This window comes from Bos indicus, chromosome 8, assembly GCF_029378745.1.
Source record: "Bos indicus isolate NIAB-ARS_2022 breed Sahiwal x Tharparkar chromosome 8, NIAB-ARS_B.indTharparkar_mat_pri_1.0, whole genome shotgun sequence".
NCBI classification, from domain to species: domain Eukaryota; kingdom Metazoa; phylum Chordata; class Mammalia; order Artiodactyla; family Bovidae; genus Bos; species Bos indicus.
The window spans coordinates 25,766,554-25,787,709 of NC_091767.1; the positions used below are offsets into that span (position 1 = coordinate 25,766,554).

The 21,156-nt window shown below is 40.5% G+C and overlaps 1 protein-coding gene across 4 annotated transcripts in view; it reads right to left on the reverse strand.

Annotated features, from left to right (window-relative positions):
* ADAMTSL1 (ADAMTS like 1) overlaps nucleotides 1-21,156 on the reverse strand; it is a 1,120,558-nt gene that overhangs the window by 494,149 nt on the left and 605,253 nt on the right. The window contains exon 1 of one of the 4 annotated variants that reach the window (XM_070794495.1): nucleotides 2-175. The exons of the other annotated variants lie outside the window; for them this stretch is intronic. Within the exon in view, the coding sequence (XP_070650596.1) occupies nucleotides 2-64 (63 nt within the window). The 5' untranslated portion in view covers nucleotides 65-175. Of the gene's footprint in view, nucleotide 1; nucleotides 176-21,156 lie in introns of those variants that run through there. 4 annotated transcript variants of the gene reach the window in all.

Sequence of the window (21,156 nt, forward strand, 5' to 3'; positions counted from 1 at the left end):
CCAGGAGCAGGAAAGCCAGCAAGAGGAACGGTGTGCCAGGAGTTGCCCGACGGCAGCATTCCATGCTTGGATTCTTGCCGGAATCCGAATCGGACACTGAATAAGCTGCAAAGTGCTCCTCTGCTTGCTGTCACATCCAGGACTGGTGCTTACACTCCAGCCCTGCCTATCAGCTTCCATCAGACCCGCTCATATTTCCTGACCAAGGGGTGGGTGGGTGGGTGGATGGGTGGGGGGTAAGCTGAATGGAATCTCTCTCGGAGCAGGCAGCCAGCCAATCAGGCTCCTGCTAATCAGACATGCTGAATAACAAAGCCGAGGGGACAGAGAAAGTGTAACAGTGCGAGCGAGAAGGTGGAGGGGTGGGGTGGGGGGGCCCCCGCCGGGGACGGGGGAAAGGGCGAAAAAGAAAGGAGCTCGGAGGAGCCCGCGGCAGAGCCAGGAGAGAAATGCAAAAGATGCGGACTTGCGAAAGATGAAGCAGAGCCCGGTGCTCTTAACTAACTTGGTTAGTTTGTGAGATACTGTGAGATACGTTTGTTTCTATTTGCTATTTGCCTGTGAGGGTGCCTGTGCTTTGTAAAGTACAGTAGCTCCCTGTGACTCTGTATTGTTCCATTCAGGAGAGAAACTTAATCCCTGTCAATATATAACATATGCCATAAAGGGAAAGAACCACAGACAAAAACTGACTTAATGTGCCCCTTAAACGTGTTCTGTACAACTGCTTTATGCCTCTTCCATAAAGTTCCTCTTTATTTCCCTCCTTGACTTAGACTGTATAAAATTTGGAAAGGTCCTTACTAAGCCTAAACAGAGGCATGTTACTTTGTGTAGTCATGACTTGATGTGAAGAAGATGAAGAAGGAAAAAAAAAAATCAGCAGGTTACTTCTTTGTAAAGTGACAATTTAAAATAGCCCAGGTTTACTAAGCTCAAGGCACAAGTGGCAATTTAGATTCCCTGTTTAAGAAGAAGCCCTTAACAAAGACTCTGACATGTGTGGAGCTGAAATTCGGGTTGAGAAACAGCCTGGTTTTGACACTGTGCCAACTCTCGACTATCTGCTTTAGCAGGGGAAGAGAAAGAAAGGGTGAATTAAATCCTCAATTAATCCCCAAACCTTTTAAGCAACAGTTTCAGCCTTTTCCTTATCCATGTCCTTTATCGGAGCCACTATAATATAGCAGAGAGGGCTGAAGGGAGTTTCACCTCCTCTTCCTTCTACTGTTCTAAGAGTGTTGGGCGAGGAGGTGACCTTTCCTGTCCACTGAAGCCCTGGAGGCAGTACTGATGACTGCTGACATGATGACAGGGGCAGGCCAGCAACAGCAAAGAGACGGTCAGGAAGTTTCTGGTCTGGTGAAACCAACAAGAAGCAAGATTGAATTCTAATAGAGGGGGATTTTATTACAGTTTTAGAAAAGTGTCAGATGTCAAACAAGGACTCCTTTCACCTTATCTGTTAAGGAAATCATTGAATTTTTGAAAGAATGAAATAGCAAACTTGACCTTACATTTCCATAGGTGTGTCACCAGGAAGTTCTTCCAGTGTAGATCTCCTGATAGCCCTGATAGAAATACAGGTGCTGGAGGAAGAAGACTTTTAGAATTGATGTTCTTTCCTTTCATTAGTAAAAAAAAAATACTGACAAGAGGCATCAAACACACAAATATGGAAAATCTGATCAAGCTGTAATAGGCATGTGATTACAGGCAGGTCTTCTTCTATACATACCTGTAGTGTTGCTTTTCACAAAGGTGGAGAAAAGCAGGTTATTCAACTTCAGATTACTTATTTCATACGGAATATCAATGAAAGACAGAAGAGCTTTAAAAAATCCCATTGTCAACCTATTAGGAAAGTCAGGGCATACAAGGATCCATCACTTAGGAAAATGGATAGTATGAGTCCACAACAAAGAGGTCTATTCTTGAAGTATGCTTTTCCCATTCAGAAAGATTAGTTTTACAAATCTCTCAAAAACTAGCTAATGCTCAAAAGCTAAAGAGTATTCACAAGGAGATGTAAAAATGCTTGACTGGCATTATCTGAAATCCTCATCATATTAAAGATGGCTTGATTGAAATAAACATTCACTCATAGAGCTGTGTGATATATCTCTCCTTTATGCATTGGAGCTTTCTGCTATAGGTGTTTTTTTCTATCAGTGTCACGCCTTAAAGAAATGTAGCTCATTCTAAAAAATGGAATATTCTAATACCACTTCCTCCCTTTCTACACATAAACATCACTCATCAGGAAGATTGAAAGGGAAGAACAGGTGGTGGGAAAAGGAAGAGTAGCAAGAACGATTATGATAAAATACCATTTGTAGAAGAACCGATTTAAAAAATTGCCATGGTCAATGGATAGTCAGTAGCCACTTGTATGCTAGTCTAGATTCCTTTGTGCTTTAGACGTAAATGCTGGTTAGATATTTTGAGTCAGAGATTTCTGCCTCAGAGTTTTGATGAACATGTCTATGTCCAGCAAGATGGTCACAATGAAGTCACTGAATAGTATGATTATTTTTAATTTAAGCCCTCAGTCATGTGTTGAAATCCCTGAGGATGCCTGCCACAGAGTATCATGATTCTTGTCCCTTTGTGAGTACATTTCCTTTCCCACTGTGGCTGCTCAGAGAAAATAGGAAAAGCAAACATACAGTCAAGAATTATACCCTGCAGGACAAACAACCAGCTAACTATAATTTCAGAAAAAGAACAAAATCAAGTTGGGTTAGGATACTTAGGTTTGGGGGATGAAGTCATTCTGATAATTAATAAAGTTTATGTGCTATCTTCAAAGTTCAAAAAAAATGATTTTATACTCAAAATCTCATTTGACTTTTATTATAAATTTATTTATTTTAGTTGGAGGCTAATTACTTTACAATATTATATTGGTTTTGCTATACATTGACATGAATCCGCCACAGGTGTACATGTGTTCCCCATCCTGAACCCCCTTCCCACCTCCCTCCCCATACCATCCCTCTGGGTCATCCCAGTGCACCAGCCCTGAGCATCCTGTATCATGCATTGAACCTGGACTGGTGATTCGTTTCACATGTGATAATATACATGTTTCAATGCCATTCTCCCAAATCATCCCACCCTCACCCTCTCCCACAGAGTCCAAAGGACTGTTCTATACATCTGTGTCTCTTTTGCTGTCTCACATACAGGGTTATCGTTACCATCTTTCTAAATTCCATATGTATGCGTTATTATACTGTATTGGTGTTTTTCTTTCTGGCTTACTTCACTCTGTATAATAGGCTCCAGTTTCATCCACCTCATTAGAACTGATTCAAATGTATTCTTTTTAATGGCTGAGTAATACTCCATTGTGTATAAGTACCACAGCTTTCTTATCCATTCATCTGCTGATGGACATCTATGTTGCATCCATGTCCTGGCTATTATAAACAGTGCTGCGATGAACATTGGGGTACACGTGTCTCTTTCAATTCTAGTTTCCTCAGTGTGTATGCCCAGAAGTGGAATTGCTGGGTTGTATGGCAGTTCTATTTCCAGTTTTTTAAGGAATCTCCACTGTTCTCCATAGTGGCTGTACTAGTTTGCATTCCCACCAACAGTGTAAGAGGGTTCCCTTTTCTCCACACCCTCTCCAGCATTTATTGCTTGTAGACTTTTGGATCACAGCCATTCTGACTGGCGTGAAATGGTACCTCATTGTGGTTTTGATTTGCATTTCTCTGATAATGAGTGATGTTGAGCATCTTTTCATGTGTTTATTAGCCATCTGCATGTCTTCTTTGGAGAAATGTCTGTTTAGTTCTTTGGCCCATTTTCCGATTGGGTCGTTTATTGGTCTGGAATTGAGCTGCAGGAGTAGCTTGTATATTTTTGAGATTAATTCTTTGTCCATTGCTTCATTTGCTATTATTTTCTCCCATTCTGAAGGCTGTCTTTTCACCTTGCTTATAGTTTCCTTTGTTGTGCAGAAGCTTTTGATTTTAATTAGGTCCCATTTGTTTATTTTTGCTTTTATTTCCAGTATTCTGGGAAGTAGATCATAGAGGATCCTGCTGTGATTTATGTTGGAGAGTGTTTTGCCTATGTTCTCCTCTAGGAATTTTATAGTTTCTGGTATTACATTTAGATCTTTAATACATTTTGAGTTTATTTTTGTGTATGGTGTTAGAAAGTGTTCTAGTTTCATTCTTTTACACGTGGTTGACCAGTTTTCCCAGCACCACTGGTTAAAAAGATTGTCTTTCCTCCCTTGTATATTCTTGCCTCCTTTGTCAAAGACAAGGTGTCCAGAGGTGCGTGGATTTATCTCTGGGCTTTCTATTTTGTTCCATTGATCTATATTTCTGTCTTTGTGCCAGTACCATACTGTCTTGATGACTGTGGCTTTGTAGTAGAGCCTGGAGTCAGGCAGGTTGATTCCTCCAGTTCCATTCTTCTTTCTCAAGATTGCTTTGGCTATTCGAGGTTTCCATACAAATTGTGAAATTACTTGTTCTAGCTCTGTGGAACATACCGTTGGTAGCTTGATAGGGATTGCATTGAATCTATGGATTACTTTGGGTAGTATACTCATTTTCACTATATTGAATCTTCTGATCCACGAACACGGTATATTTCTCCATCTATTAGTGTCCTCTTTGATTTCTTTCACCATTGTTTTATAGTTTTATATATATATGTCTTTTGTTTGTTTAGGTAGATATATTCCTAAATATTTTATTCTTTTCATTGCAATGGTGAATGGAATTGTTTCCTTAATTTCTCTTTCTATTTTCTCATTATTAGTGTATAGGAATGCAAGGGATTTCTGTGTGTTGATTTTATATCCTGCAACTTTACTATATTGATTGATTAGCTCTAGTAATTTTCTGTGGAGTCTTTAGGGTTTTCTATGTAGAGGATCATGTCATCTGCAAACAGAGAGTTTTACTTCTTCTTTTCCAATTTGGATTCCTTTTATTTCTTTTTCTGCTCTGATTGCTGTGGCCAAAACTTCCAAAACTATGTTGAATAGTAATGGTGAAAGTGGGCACCCTTGTCTTGTTCCTGACTTTAGGGGAAATGCTTTCAATTTTTCACCATTGAGGATAATGTTTGCTGTGGGTTTATCATATATAGCTTTTATTATGTTGAGGTATGTTCCTTCTATTCCTGCTTTTGGAGGGTTTTTATCATAAATGATGTCAAAGGCTTTCTCTGCATCTATTGAGATAATCATATGGCTTTTATTTTTCAATTTGTTAATGTGGTGTATTACATTGATTTATTTGCGAATATTGAATCCTTGCATTCCTGGGATAAAGCCCACTTGGTCATGATGTATGATCTTTTTAATGTGTTGTTGGATTCTGATTGCTAGAATTTTGTTAAGGATTTTTGCATCTATGTTCATCAGTGATATTGGCCTGTAGCTTTCTTTTTTTGTGGCATCTTTGTCAGGTTTTGGTATTAGGGTGATGGTAGCCTCATAGAGTGAGTTTGGAAGTTTACCTTCCTCTGCAATTTTCTGGAAGAGTTTAAGTAGGATAGGTGTTACCTCTTCTCTAAATTTCTGGTAGAATTCAGCTATGAAGCTGTCTGGACATGGGCTTTTGTTTGCTGGAAGATTTCTGATTACAGTTTCAATTTCCATGCTTGTGATGGGTTTGTTAAGATTTTCTATTTCTTACTGGTTCAGTTTTGGAAAGTTTTACTTTTCTAAGAATTTGTCCATTTCTTCCAAGTTGTCCATTTTATTGGCATATAATTGCTGATAGTAGTCTCTTATGATCCTTTGTATTTCTGTGTTGTCTGTTGTGATTTCTCCATTTTCATTTCTAATTTTATTGATTTGATTTTTCTCCCTTTGTTTCTTGATGAGTCTGGCTAATGGTTTGTCAATTTTATTTATCTTCTCAAAGAACCAGCTTTTGGCTTTGCTGATTTTTGCTATGGTCTCTTTTGTTTCTTTTGCATTTATTTCTGCTCTAATTTTTAAGATTTCTTTCCTTCTACTAACCCTGGCATTCTTCATTTCTTCCTTTTCTAGTTGCTGTAGGTGTATAGTTAGGTTATTTATATGACTTTTTTCTTGTTTCTTGAGGTATGCCTGTATTGCTATGAACCTTCCCCTTAGCACTGCTTTTACAGTGTCCCGCAGGTTTTGGGTTGTTGTGTTTTCATTTTCATTCATTTCTATGCATATTTTAATTTCTTTTTTTGATTTCTTCTGTGATTTGTTGGTTATTCAGCAGCATGTTGTTCAGCCTCCATATGGTGGAGTTTTTAATAGTTTTTCTCCTGTAATTGACATCTAATCTTACTGCATTGTTGTCAGAAAACATGCTTGGAATGATTTCAATTTTTTTGAATTTACCAAGGCTAGATTTATGGCCCAGGATGTGATCTATCCTGGAGAAGGTTCCATGTGCGCTTGAGAAAAAGGTGAAATTCATTGTTTTGGGGTGAAATGTCCTATAGATATCAATTAGGTCTAACTGGTCTATTGTATCATTTAAATTTTGTGTTTCCTTGTTAATTTTCTGTTTAGTTGATCTATCCATAGGTGTGAGTGGGGTATTAAAGTCTCCATCTATTATTGTGTTATTGTTAATTCCCCTTTCATACTTGTTAGCATTTTCCTTACATATTGCGGTGCTCCTATATTGGGTACATATATATTTATAACTGTTATATCTTCTTCTTGGATTGATCCTTTGATCGTTATGTAGTGTCCTTCTTTGTCTCTTTTCACAGCCTTCATTTTAAAGTCTGTTTTATCTGATATGAGTATTGCTAATCCTACTTTCTTTTGGTCTCTATTTGCGTGGAATATCTTTTTCCAACCCTTTACTTTCAGTCTGTATGTGTCCCTTGTTTCGAGATGGGTCTCTTATAGACAACATATATAGGGGTCTTGTTTTTGTATCCATTCAGCCAGTCTTTGTCTTTTGGTTGGGGCATTCAACCCATTTACGTTTAAGGTAATTATTGATAAGTATAATCCCATTGCCATTTACTTTGTTGTTTTGGGTTTGAGTTTATAAACCTTTTCTGTGTTTCCTGTCTAGAGAAGATCCTTTAGCATTTGTTGAAGAGCTGGTTTGGTGGTGCTGAATTCTCTGAGCTTTTGCTTGTCTATAAAGCTTTTGATTTCTCCTTCATATTTGAATGAGATCCTTGCTGGGTACAGTGATCTGGGCAGTAGGTTATTTTCTTTCATCACTTTAAGTATGTCCTGCCATTCCCTCCTTGCCTGAAGAGTTTCTATTGAAAGATCAGCTGTTATCCTTATGGGAATCCCCTTGTGTGTTATTTGTTGTTTTTCCCTTGCTGCTTTTAATATTTGTTCTTTGTGTTTAATCTTTGTTAATTTGATGAATATGTGTCTTGGGGTGTTTTGCCTTGGGTTTATCCTGTTTGGGACTCTCTGGGTTTCTTGGACTTGGGTGCTTATTTCCTTCTCCATTTTAGGGAAGTTTTCAACTATTATCTCCTCAAGTATTTTTTTATCGTCTTTCTTTTTGTCTTCTTCTTCTGGGAATCCTATGATTCAAATGTTGGGGCGTTTAACATTGTCCCAGAGGTCTCTGAGATTGTCCTCATTTCTTTTAATTCATTTTTCTATTATCCTCTCTGTTTCATTTATTTCTACAATTCTATCTTCTACCTCACTTATCCTATCTTCTGCCTCAGTTATTTACTGTTGTTTCCCTGCAGGGTGTTTTTGATCTCATTTATTGCACTATTCATTATATATTGACTCTTTTTAATTTCTTCTAGGTCCTTGTTAAACCTTTCTTGCGTCTTCTCAATCCTTGTCTCCAGACTATTTATCTGTAACTCCATTTTGTTTTCAAGATTTTGGATCATTTTCACTATCATTATTAGGAATTCTTTATCAGGTAGATTCCCTATCTCTTCCTCTTTTGTTTGGTTTGGTGGGCATTTATCCTGTTCCTTTACCTGCTGGGTATTTCTCCGCCTCTTCATCTTGTTTATATTGCTGTGTTTGGGGTTGCCTTTCCGTATTCTGGCAGTTTGTGGAGTTCCCTTTACTGTGGAGTTTCCTCGCTGTGGGTGTTGGATGGTAGCTTGTCAAGGTTTCCTGGTTAGGGAAGCTTGTGTTGGTGTTCTGGTGGGTGGAGCTGGATTTCTTCTCTCTGAAGTGCAATGATGTGTACAGTAATGAATTATGAGATGTCAATGGGTTTGGAGTGGCTTTGGGCAGCCTGTATATTGAAGCTCAGGGCTATGTTCCTGTGTTGCTGGAGAATTTGCGTGGTATGTCTTGCTCTGCAACTTCTTGGCCCTTGGATGGTGCTTGGTTTCAGTGTAGACATGGAGGTGTTTGGTGAGCTCCTATCGATTAATGTTCCCTGGAGTCAGGAGTTCTCTGGTGTTCTCAGGATTTGGACTTAAGCCTCCTGCCTCTGGTTTTCAGTCTTATTCTTACAGTAGCCTCAATACTTCTCCATCTGTCACTTCGAAGGCAGTTCCCTCTGTTTTAGCTTCTTCTGTTTGCTGGTCTCTTCAGTGTCTAATTTCTGCCCTGACACAAGGCGGCGGTGGTGGACACTTTTTTAGGCTCACTTGTTCAGTCATGCTGTGTAGAGGGAGGGACGCTGTAAACAAATATCACTGGCGTCTGTGGGGAGTGCTCGCGGTGTTTCAGCAACAATGGGTTTGCCCCCGCTCACGGAGTGTGTGCTTTCCCTGTCTACACTACACAGGCTCTAGGTTGCTCTGCCGGGAACTGTCTGAGGCCGGGCCTGGGTCTGAGCCACTCAGGTTCAGCTACTTGGGTAGTCCTCAGAGGCACAGACTTGGTTGGGCCCGCATTTTGTGCCCTTCCCAGGTCTGAGCCACTCAGGTGACCAGGCATTTGGCAAGCATGGTTGGTGCGACTTATTGCCTCCTCCATCCCTGCCACTCAGTTTTCTGGGTGTACAACCGGCGCACCTTCTCCGGTGGATGTTGACCGTCCAGAATCCCAAGAAGTCTTGGTTAGCAACTAAGCCTGCTTGCAGTTTGGTAGATGATGCCATCTCTGGGGCCGCGATTGCCCACTTCCAGCTCTGGCTGCCCTCACCTGCCTGTCTCCAGTGGTGGATGGGCCACTCCGCAGCCGGCAAGTTAGTTCCCTCAGACTGCCCTCGGGGCATTCAGGCCCGGTTCTTACTCTAAGCAATGCAGCCAGCGCCTCCCTGTCCAGCCCCTGCTTGCTAGTGGCGGATGTGGGCGTCTGGGCTGCTTCTCCATTGGGAGTTACCATCGGGCAGGTAATCTGTGGGTTTTAATTATTTATTTATTTTTCCTCCCGGTTATGTTGCCCTCTGAAGTTCCAAGGCTTGCCACAGACTTGCCAGTGAGAGTGTTTCTTGGTGTTTGGAAACTTCTCTCTTTTTTAAGACTCCCTTCCCGGGACGGATCTCCATTCCCTACCTCTTTTGTGTCACTTTTTATCATTTATATTTTTTCCTACCTCCTTTTGAAGACAATGGTCTGCTTTTCTGGGTGCTTGATGTCGTCTGCCGGCATTCAGAAGTTGTTTTGTGGAATTTACTCAGCGTTCAAATGTTCTTTTGATGAATTTGTGGGGGAGAAAGTGGTCTCCCTGTCCTATTCCTCTGCCATCTTAGGATCGCCCCCTCATTTGGCTTTTTGACTCCTTACAAAATTGGTTAAGAACTCACCCCATTTTATACATTTGAAAATCGAGGCTCAGAAAACTTAAGTGACTTACCTTGGGCTCCACCCATTAGAACTAGCTTTTGAACAGGGTCTTCCAAATCGAAATCACTTCCATTTAGTATACATATATGTAAATATATAGGTGTGCATGCTTGCTAAGTTACCTCAGTTGTGTCCGACTCTTTGCAACCCTATGGACCGGAGCCCGCCAGGCTCCTCAATCCATAGGATTCTTCAGGCAAGACTACCAGAGTGGGTTGCCATGTTTTCCTTCAAGGGATCTTCCTGACCCAGGGATCAAACTCATGTCTCCTATGTCTCCTGCACTGTATGTAGGCATATACGTATACGTGTGTGTGTGTGTGTGTGTGTGTGTGTGTGTGTGTGTGTGCAGATGTCAGCAGTGGTATCCTACTGGTTAGAGATGGACATTTGCAGTGGAGGCAAAAAACAGAAGGCAGGCTACCCAGGTTTGATGGTGGGTTTATATTACCTGACAGTGGAGAGGCCCTTATTTTAGTCTACAACTCGTCGGTCTCTCATCTTTGTCATTTCTAAAAATTTTCTCAGTGCTGAAGGAAAATAACATAAAACCCCAGGTAACTTAGATCCATACTAGCAGCAGCCTGGGAAAAGCCTCTCACGGCATCTGAGCAGGGCGTTGGCTGCGTTCCTTTTTTCCTCTCCAGGTATCTAAATGAAAGCCATCTGCCAGCGTCTGAGCACCAGCAGCCGCTGCAGCAGCAGAGGCGGCGGCCCCAGCTGCTGTAATACTGGTTACGGGCCCCCTGCACAATATATTAGGTGAAATGAAAGCAGAAGCAAGAGAGAGAGAGAGTGTCAGAGCTGTCTGAAGCATCATTCCAAATGGTATGGATTTAACAATACTTAATTTAAAAAACACCAGCTTGGACAGGAGCAAGCTGTTAACATTCAATGTGCTTTATGGCAGGAAAGAGTGAGCTCAACTCTCGGAATTTCTCCCCCTGGGGAAAGTGCCTTATAGTGCTCACTCCGAAGCCACCTGTCTCTCCCTGAGGCTGGGCCTCCTCCATTGGCCCTCTAGTTGCAGTGACTGTTGTCAAGACAGGGCAGGGTATCTTCTGAAAAGAACTCAGGGGTGGGAAGTGATGGCGAGCTCTGTAGAGCCTCATCTCTCCCCTTGAAGGAAGTGGTTATGGCAGTGCCCAAGTCTTAGTCTTCATGGGCATGTGTCCAAGTGGTTTGATTCCCCTGGCTAGATCTGAAGATTAAAGGGAAGGAAAAAACATGGGGATGTGTTACAGAAATTAAAATGGAGGAAGTCTTGTTCAGGCTTCATAAGCAGGAGAGCCTCTGACCTGCTTCTAATTTGGTGGGCACTGCCTGGGTTCTACATCTGTCTGTAAGCACAGCGAGGCAAGTGGCACCTTAGATAAGAAAAAGAGTGGGTCTTGGGATTCTTGAACCCCTGGAGGTCTGACCAGTGCCCCACCCCTCTTCCCCAGAGCTCACAAAAACCTGTGACTCACAAGGTGAAACAAACAACACTATAAAAGTTCAAAAAAAAACCCAGAGCTGCATTTTTGTGCACAAACTGATGATGTCAATTCATGGCCTGGGATTATAAGCGAGAGCCCCCAAAACTGCAATTTGAAGTCTCACCTGTGGGGTGGACACACTGCCCAGCATCTTTTCCCAACTGGGACTCCCAAATGCTGTTAACAAGGGACCATCCTAGTACTTTTTAAGTCTGGATGTTGGTCGGTCCAATTTGGTGATGTATGTATATGCTGTTCCTTTTCTCTATTGTTTCTATTTCTCTTGTTTTAAAGACTGTTTATTGAAATTAAGTCAAATAATCCTCTATTAAATATTGAAATTGTTTATCGTATGTGACAAGTAGTTGTTACACACAATTTGCTAACGAATTCTTTGAACCTAAAATCAAAGTAAATGAGATAAAGCTACCACAAGCCAACTGCTAGTCTCAGAGGGTAGAACTGGATTTGAGCAGAAATATGTATGATTCACTTAATATCCATTTAACATCCAAGCAACTGGAACATTTGCTACCATTTTCAAATCACCTTTCATATGTGACTTAATGTGATATAAACAGAAATTTTATCAGGTAGAGAATGAATACTATCCTCAATTTATATATGGGGAAACTGGTATCCCTCATGATAAGTGGATTCATCGCAGTTACCTATTTGTAGGTGGAAAATCAAAGTTATAACTAAGGTGGTTTGACTTTTCCTTAGATACTTTTCTGAGAAGTTGATGATGAAAATAGTTACATTAGTAACATGAGGGCCCCCATGTGCCAGGCATGTGCCAAGTACTTCCTATTTATGATTTCAATATAATCCTCACAACAACTCTATGAATAGGTACACATTACCCTAATATGGATGTTATTTCTGGCAGATTAGCCATCAAAATTCATCAACCAGTGCCTTCTTGAAATGCAGAGGCCTAAAACCTACAGACTATATTTCCCAGACTCAAGATCTGAACCCAGGTCATCTGTGTCTATAGTCACTACACAGCACTGCCTTTTTGCAGGCAAAGGACCACAGGGGTTCAGAGAAGGGAGAGGTCATTACAGGTTTCAGGACTCAGTGAGGAGTAAGTATCCAAGTGGAAAAAAAGGGAAACTGAAAAAGACCTTGAGATATAAGGAGACTTTCAGGGATGCAAAGAAAAAAGGCTCTGCAAGTGATGAGAACTAAGTACTTGGAGACGAAGCAGGAACACATGAGACCCAGACTTGACTCACTCTGATCCACTATTTTAGGCTGCTTATAGGGGAAAGATATATTTTTAAAATTGTTTGTTCCATAGTCTCAGATCTCATACTCAGTGATCTCTCCCTACAAAATGTCAAGCACTGCACGTTACAAATGAAAGGAATGCAACAACATTTAAAATTTGATTTGACTTATCTCTAGCTTCCTGAAGCACTAGAAGTCTCTGCTAACATCGCTACAAGACTTAATTCAGGACTTCTCATACTGCAGGGACATGGCTGGAATCTGTGATCCTGGCCAGTGGCAGAGAATTCAAGTGGCTGCTTGGTGGAGGGGAAAGAACCCAAATTTTTGAACCAGACAGTGCCAGCTGTCCTAGTTCCTACAGAAGCACTCTAAGGAAATAAACTGCTAAAAGTTCCTGAGCTCACTTTTTTGTTGTTGTTGTTTGGTTTTTATTCTGAGCTGTGAGATGAGACTACAGCTCTAGACTGCAGGGCTCTTGTGGGCAGTGGAGAGAGGGGTTTGCAGAGTTTGGCTCAGAGCTTGGTACTAAATAGGAAATCAATAAATTTTTACCATGTTCAGTGCTATATATATAAGTGTCCATTGTACATATCTTTCAAATATTCTGTGTGCTTGAAAATTCTGATAAAATTCTGGGATAAAATCATTCTATTTGAGGGCAGTCTCCTCCCTGAAAAAACAAACACACAAGCAAGCAAACGGATTAACAGAGCACTGAATTGCATTGGGGGGATAGAATTGTTGGTCACTTTCAAACTGGTGGTTCTTGATCCTCCTTTCTCTACATTGCTAGGGTTCATTTCATAGATCTCAGAGGCTTGTTACTGAATTAGTTTCAACAAAACACATACTAAGGACCTACTGTGTGTAAGGAATGATAAATAGAGAATTCTAGCAACAAAATGTCTTTTGTAGCCTTTTAAACAAAAGGAGATACCAGTTTAATCTTCAAGATTTGAATTATGGTTGTAATATTCACATATTAAACCCAAGTGTAATATATAAATCCAAGGTCCTTGATTCTTAGTTCAGTACTATTTCCATGACATCATCCTCTGCAGATAAAATAATTATCCCAGAGCCAGACAATAAGGTGAAGGGGTGTGAACAGATTTATAGTCAATATAGAGAAAGCAGGATTAAAATGCAAAAGCCAAATTCCTCAGCATGGCATTCAAGGACCTCCCTGATCTGCTTCCTGTCCCAGGATAATAGAAACTCATGTTCCAGCCCAATTGAAATACCTGCTTTACTCCAATTCTCCAAATCCTCCTGCTTCTGTACATTCGTTCATTCTGCCCCTTTTGCCTAGAAGTTCCTTCTTCCCACCTCTGCTTCCCTAAAAATCCTTTTTATTCCTAAAGGTGTAGACAATGTCAGCTCTTCCACAAAGCCTTGTACATAATAGGCATCAGATAAATATCTGTAAAATTAATACAGAGATTAATTAACATTATGCTTTGTTTAAAGATAAAATAGCAGGAAAAAAAATAAAAACAAGAGGAAGAAAAGCAAGCAGAGAAATTACAAAAGAAAAAATATAGTCTCCAAACATTAAGAGAAAATGTAGATGACATGATATTTGAAATAAAATTTGAACTTCAGAACAGCAGTTAGTTAAACCAGGGAAAATCATAGAACTCTTCCTCTAAAATAGATCATTGTGTAGCCTTCCATTTTATTTCTGTTACAAGCTGGTTATATTTGCTAACACTAGCTAGATGAACAGTTTCTCGGTTAAGTTACAAAGATTATCTCTTATCACAAATATGATAAATATTGTCAAAGACATAGTAAAATACCAAAACTCAGCTTGTCACTGAAACTAATAATTTATAATAGTTTATTTTCTAAGTTTCTGAAAAGGACATGAGGTTTGTAGTTAAAACTATTTGCTTTATCTTTCCTACTTGAAAATGTGGTGGGCCTTTCTTTGGAATATGGAAATTGGTAAGCATGGCCAAAGGAAAATAAAAAGGGATAACAATATATAGAATTGAAAATAAGCCAACAGCAACAAAAATATGACTAAAATGCAGGTGTCCTGAGGGAAAAATAAGAGGTGTGATTGGAAGAAACAAGTAAAAGACTTCAGAGATTTACCTTTTTTCATGTGCATTTCCTAGAAGTTAAAATCCAATATTGGTTTCTCAGCACAGAAACTAGTAGTTACAGGGTTCCAAGGATAAAGCGGAAAACCCCTGCTCCTTAGATATGATTGTAGAGTGAGAGCCAATCACGGAAGCCTTTGGAAGAATCTGGAAGGGACACAAGTTCTAGCCTGAAGGTTTCTTGCATTTAATGCCAGCAAGAGAAGGGAAATTTGCTACATGTCACTTGAGAGCACTCTGAGGAGGAACAGCAAGGGGGCACATTTTGGATGTGCAAAGAGGCAACAAGGCCCAAGGCACATGAGCGTGAGGTTTTGTCATGGTCTGCTCTAGACTTGTTGCATGCTCAGTCGTGTCTGACTCTGAGACCACATGGACTGTAGCCCACTAGGCTCCTCTGTCTATGGGATTTTCTAGGCAAGAGCACTGGCATGAGTTACCATTTCCTACTCCAGGGGATCTTCCTGACCCAGGGATGGAACCTGGGTCTCCTGCATCCACAGGCAGATTCTTGACCACTGCGCCCCCTGGGAAGCCTGTGTTCTAAACAGGTATATTCTAGTCAAAATGGTCACACAGTCTTAAGTTTCTTGTTTTGGTATTTTGTTATATGTCTTTCCTTTGTCCCCTTGCCCACTTCTTCTTTACCCCGCCACTTTCTATCACTTGTACTAAGATAGAAAAGCTCTTGTCAGGAGCATCGTAAATAGAATGCCTTTGTAAGCAGAATAGTTAACCGTAATCCTACGCATTTACTTTCTGTTCGCATCAGCTTGGCTTTTAAACTACCCTGCATTTAAAGGGAAAGGATATTTTAAATAACCTATCTGTGGCAGAAATATCACCTGTCTCCTAATATCTGCCATTCTCTTTTCTGCTTTGATAATGAACATACATCATCACCCAGAAAAGTGGCATTTCTGAGCCTCTCATGCAGCTCTCTGGGACCATGACAACATTCTCATTAAAGAGATGGAAGTGGAAGTCATGGGTACAATTCCAAGTAATGTCCTTAAAGAAAAGCTCATTTCCTGCTTCACTCTTTCCTCCTTTTTGTTGTTGGAATGATAATGTGAAGGCTGGAGCAGCCACCTAGGACTAAGACAACCTTGAAGTGGATACAATAGACACAAGAAAGGGCCCTGGCTGCCTGACACTCTGCAATATTACAATGCTCCTGGACTGCCTACTTCCAAACTCTATGAGAGAATGTGTTTAATACAACATGTATGTTCTTACATAATTTATGGGTTGCAGGACTATGCAAAACTATCAAATAAATATAGACCAAGCTATATAGTCCTCTGTCAGCTTAGACCATCAGAAATCTACAAGCCTGGTCCATTTCATACTGGCCTCTTGCAGAACTGCCTTAAGATTTCTGAATAAGTATTATGCCCCTGGCTTTGAAAAATGGTCAACATAGAAATGTGTGTTTGCAAAATGCTCTTGAGATCTTGTAAAATTATCTAGGACAATTTTGCTTTGTAGCTCAATTATATAAGAGTTCCTATGGCAAATTCTCAGCACATAAGTCAAATACAAAAAGCATGTCTCTGACAGGCTGGTAGGTTTTACTTTTTAGATAACAAGAGTTATATAACTCCCTGAATTTCCATCTTTGCTTTAGCTACTAGGAAGCTCAAAATAAAAATTTGAGCTTAGGGGCTAAATCTTTACTCAGCTTTTTTTTTTTTTTTAACCCCCTCTTTTTTCCTTGATTTTCCTACTTTCTAATATTTTATGTGAGCAGTTTGGTGTTTTTCTCTTTGCACTGAAATTTTACTCTAAACAACTTTTCAATGTGTTTAGAAGAAGGTTGGGTATAAACATACAAAATAAAGCTCATGCAGCACTCTGAAGGAGATGGCGGAATAAGAGTGATTTTGTGCAGATAAAAACACTGTTTTCCTTACCCTTAAGGTGAATAAACTCATTTTTGTTACTGACATGAGCTTTTAGGCTTTCAAGCCTCTCCTACTTTTGCTAAAGTCTAACTTTTGTTCTCTTTGTGATTTGGAGCAACTTTAAAGTTGTATGAGAAAACTTATTCAAACTGGATTATTCTTTCTTATATGTTACTTCCATTAGTATAATGCCATTCAATGGAAAAAAATAGTTGCCCCAAATCAAATTTAATACCTTAGTAGAATAAATGGAACAGTACTACAATTTCATTTGTGCAGGTTCTATTAAGCAAATTTTGGATTTAGCTGAACTGATTTTCTCTTCAAGCTACTTATTACAGATAATGTATATAGGGGAATTGTTGGCTAGGTTCCAAATCACCTGATTTATTGGGTGATGTACTGTTTGCATCTGGCTCAGGTTGACTCAGTTGCTCAGAGCCTCAAGTTAGTGAAGCTTGGAGTCACGAGGGTACTCTTGCTATACATTGTACAAATATATTACCGGTTCAAGATGACCAGGAGAGATTCAATGAGTCAACTGAAAATCATCATCACCATCAAAGAAAGGACAAAAAATTACTCAAACATTAGACTGTAAGCCTTGAAAGCAATGTCTGTGTCATCATAGTTCATTCCCAACTTCAGCATGGCTACTTGGCACACAGGAAGAGTCAAAAAAATATTTGCTGAATGTATGAATTCAAAAGGCACAAGTTTTATTCCTCAAAAAAGTAAACACAGAATTACTATCAGATCAGCCTCTCAGTCGTGTCTGACTCTTTGCGACCCCATGAATCGCAGCACGCCAGGCCTCCCTGTCCATCACCAACTCCCGGAGTTCACTCAGACTCACGTCCATCGAGTCAGTGATGCCATCCAGCCATCTCATCCTCTGTCGTCCCCTTCTCCTCCTGCCCCCAATCCCTCCCAGCATCAGAGTCTTTTCCAATGAGTCAACTCTTCGCATGAGGTGGCCAAAGTACTGGAGTTTCAGCGTTAGCATCATTCCTTCCAAAGAAATCCCAGGGCTGATCTCCTTCAGAATGGACTGGTTGGATCTCCTTGCAGTCCAAGGGACTCTCAAGAGTCTTCTCCAACACCACAGTTCAAAAGCATCGATTCTTCGGTGCTTAGCCTTCTTCACAATCCAACTGTCACATCCATACATGACCACAGGAAAAACCATAGCCTTGACTAGACAGACCTTTGTTGGCAAAGTAATGTCTCTGCTTTTGAATATGCTATCTAAGTTGGTCATGACTTTACTTCCAAGGAGGAAGCGTCTTTTAATTTCATGGCTGCAATCACCATCTGCAGTGATTTTGGAGCCCAGAAAAGTAAAGTCTGACACTATTTCCACTGCTTCCCCATCTATTTCCCATGAAGCGATGGGACCAGATGCCATGATCTTAGTTTTCTGAATGTTGAGCTTTAAGCCAACTTTTTTACTCTCCTCTTTCACTTTCATCAAGAGGCTTTTTAGTTCCTCTTCACTTTCTGCCATAAGGGTGGTGTCATCTGCATATCTGAGGTTATTGATATTTCTCCTGGCAATCTTGATTCCAGCTTGTGCTTCTTTTAGCCCAGCATTTCTCATGATGTACTCTGCATAGAAGTTAAATAAGCAGGGTGACAATATACAGCCTTGACGTACTCTTTTTCCTATTTGGAACCAGTCTGTTGTTCCATGTCCAGTTCTAACTGTTGCTTCCTGACCTGCATATAGGTTTCTCAAGAGGCAGGTCAGGTGGTCTGGTACTCCCATTTCTTTTCCACAGTTTATTGTGATCCACACAGTCAAAGGCTTTGGCATAGAAAATAAAACAGAAATAGATGTTTTTCTGGAACTCTCTTGCTTTTTCCATGATCCAGCGGAGGTTGGCAATTTGATCTCTGGTTCCTCTGCCTTTTCTAAAACCAGCTTGAACATCTGGAAGTTCATGGTTCATGTATTGCTGGAACCTGGCTTGGAGAATTTTGAGCATTACTTTACTAGTGTGTGAGATGAGTGCAATTGTGCGGTAGTTTGAGCATTCTTTGTTATTGCCTTTCTTTGGGGTTGGAATGAAAACTGACCTTTTCCAGTCCTGTGGCCACTGCTGAGTTTTCCAAATTTGCTGGCATATTGAGTGCAGCACTTTTATAGCATCATCTTTCAGGATTTGAAATAGCTCAACTGGAATTCCATCACCTCCACTAGCTTTGTTCATAGTGATACTTTCTAAGGCCTACTTGGCTTCACATTCCAGGACGTCTGGCTCTAGGTGGGTGATTACACCATCATGATTATCTGGGTCATCTTTTTTGTACAGTTCTTCTGTGTATTCTTGCCACTTCTTCTTAATATCTTTTGCTTCTGTTAGGTCCCTACCATGTCTGTCCTTTATTGAGCCCATCTTTGCATGAAATGTTCCCTTGGTATCTCTAATTTTCTTCAAGAGATCTCTAGTCTTTCCCACTCTGTTGTTTTCCTCTATTTCTTTGCATTGATCGCTGAGGAAGGCTTTCTTATCTCTCCTTGCTATTCTTTGGAGTTCTGCATTTGGATGCTTATATCTTTCCTTTTCTCCTTTGCTTTTTGCTCATCTTCTTTTCACAGCTATTTGTAAGGCCTCCTCAGACAGCCATTTTGCTTTTTTTGGATTTCTTTTCCATGGGGATGGTTTGATCCCTGTCTCCTCTACAATGTCACGAACCTCTGTCCATAGTTCGTTAGGCACTCTGTCTATCAGATCTAGTCCCTTAAATCTATTTCTCACTTCCACTGTATAATCATAAGGGATTTGATTTAGGTCATACCTGAATGGTCTAGTGATTTTCCCCACTTTCTTCAATTTAAGTCTGAATTTGGCAATAAGGAGTTCAAAAATATATTCAACAAAACCATAATTCAAAGTGACATGTGCATCCCAATATTCATTCCAGCACTATTTACAATAGCCAGGACATGGAAGCAATCTAAATGTTCATCAACAGATGAAGGGATAAAGATGAGGTACACAAAGACTATGGAATATTACTCAGCCGTAAAAAGCAATGATTCTCCGTCATTTGTAGAGACAAGGATGAGCTCAGAATCTGTCATACGGAGTGAAGTCAGTCAGAAAGAGAAAAACAAATATCATATATTAATGCATATATGTGGAATCTAGGAAAACGGTACAGATGACCTATGTGCAGGGCAGGAGAGAGACGCAGATGCAGAGAATGGACACATGGACGTGAGGAGTGGGAAGGGGGCGTGTGATGAATTGGGAGACTAGGCTTGACATATATACACGACCACACGTAAAATAGACAGCAAACGGGAACCTGCAGGGAGCTCAGCTCAGTGCTGTGTGGGAACCCAGATAGGTGGGATGGTGGTGGGGAGGGAGTCAGAGGGAGGGGTATATTTATACATACAGCTGATTCACTTTGTTGTATAGTAAAAACTAACACATTGTAAAGTATCTGTACCCCAATTAAATATATATATATTTATATATATATTTATTTAAGACTATTATTGTGTTCCAACACCTTGCTCTATTTCTCCCTCCTCTCAAGCCTGAAGTCTGTGTTTGACAGGTTAAGATAAACAGCTCATTGTTTTGCAAATACATACAATTTCTTCTTTAAACTTCATTCTAGGAAACCAGATTAATAATTATAGGGGTTTGGTAGATTAATAAAAATGCAAGAGAAATTAATCTACATCTACCTTGTGTGTGTGTGTGTTAGTCACTCAGTCGTGTCTGACTCTTTGCAACCCCATGGACTGTAGCTCTTTAGGCTCCTCTGTCCATGGAATTCTCCAGGCAAGAATACTGGAGTGAGTTGCCATTTCCTTCTCCAGGGGATCTTCCCAACCCAGGGATTGAACTCAAGTGTCCTGCATAGCAGGCAGATTCTTTACTGTCTGAACCACCAGGGATGTCCTTCAGATCAGATCAGATCAGATCAGTCGCTCAGTCCTGTCCGACTCCGCGACCCCATGAATCGCAGCACGCCACGCCTCCCTGTCCATCACCAACTCCCGGAGTTCACCCAGACTCACGTCCATCAAGTCAGTGATGTCATCCAGCCATCTTATCCTGTCACCCCCTTCTCCTCTTGCCCCCAATCCCTCCCAGCATCAGAGTCTTTTCCAATGAGTCAACTCTTCGCATGAGGTGGCCAAAGTACTGGAGTTTCAGCTTTAGCATCATTCCTTCCAAAGAAATCCCAGGGCTGATCTCCTTCAGAATGGACTGGTTGGATCTCCTTGCAGTCCAAGGGACTCTCAAGAGTCTTCTCCAACACCACAGTTCAAAAGCATTGATTCTTCAGTGCTCAGCCTTCTTCACAGTCCAACTGTCACATCCATACATGACCACAGGAAAAACCATAGCCTTGACTAGATGGACCTTTGTTGGCAAAGTAATGTCTCTGCTTTTGAATATGCTATCTAGGTTGGTCATAACTTTCCTTCCAAGGAGTAAGTGTCTTTTAATTTCATGTCTGCAATCACCATCTGCAGTGATTTTGGAGCCCAGAAAAGTAAAGTCTGACACTATTTCCACTGTTTCCCCATTTATTTCCCATGAAGTGATGGGACCAGATGCCATGATCTTCGTTCTCTGAATGTTGAGCTTTAAGCCAACGTTTTCACTCTCCACTTTCACTTTCATCAAGAGGCTTTTTAGTTCCTCTTCACTTTCTGCCATAAGGGTG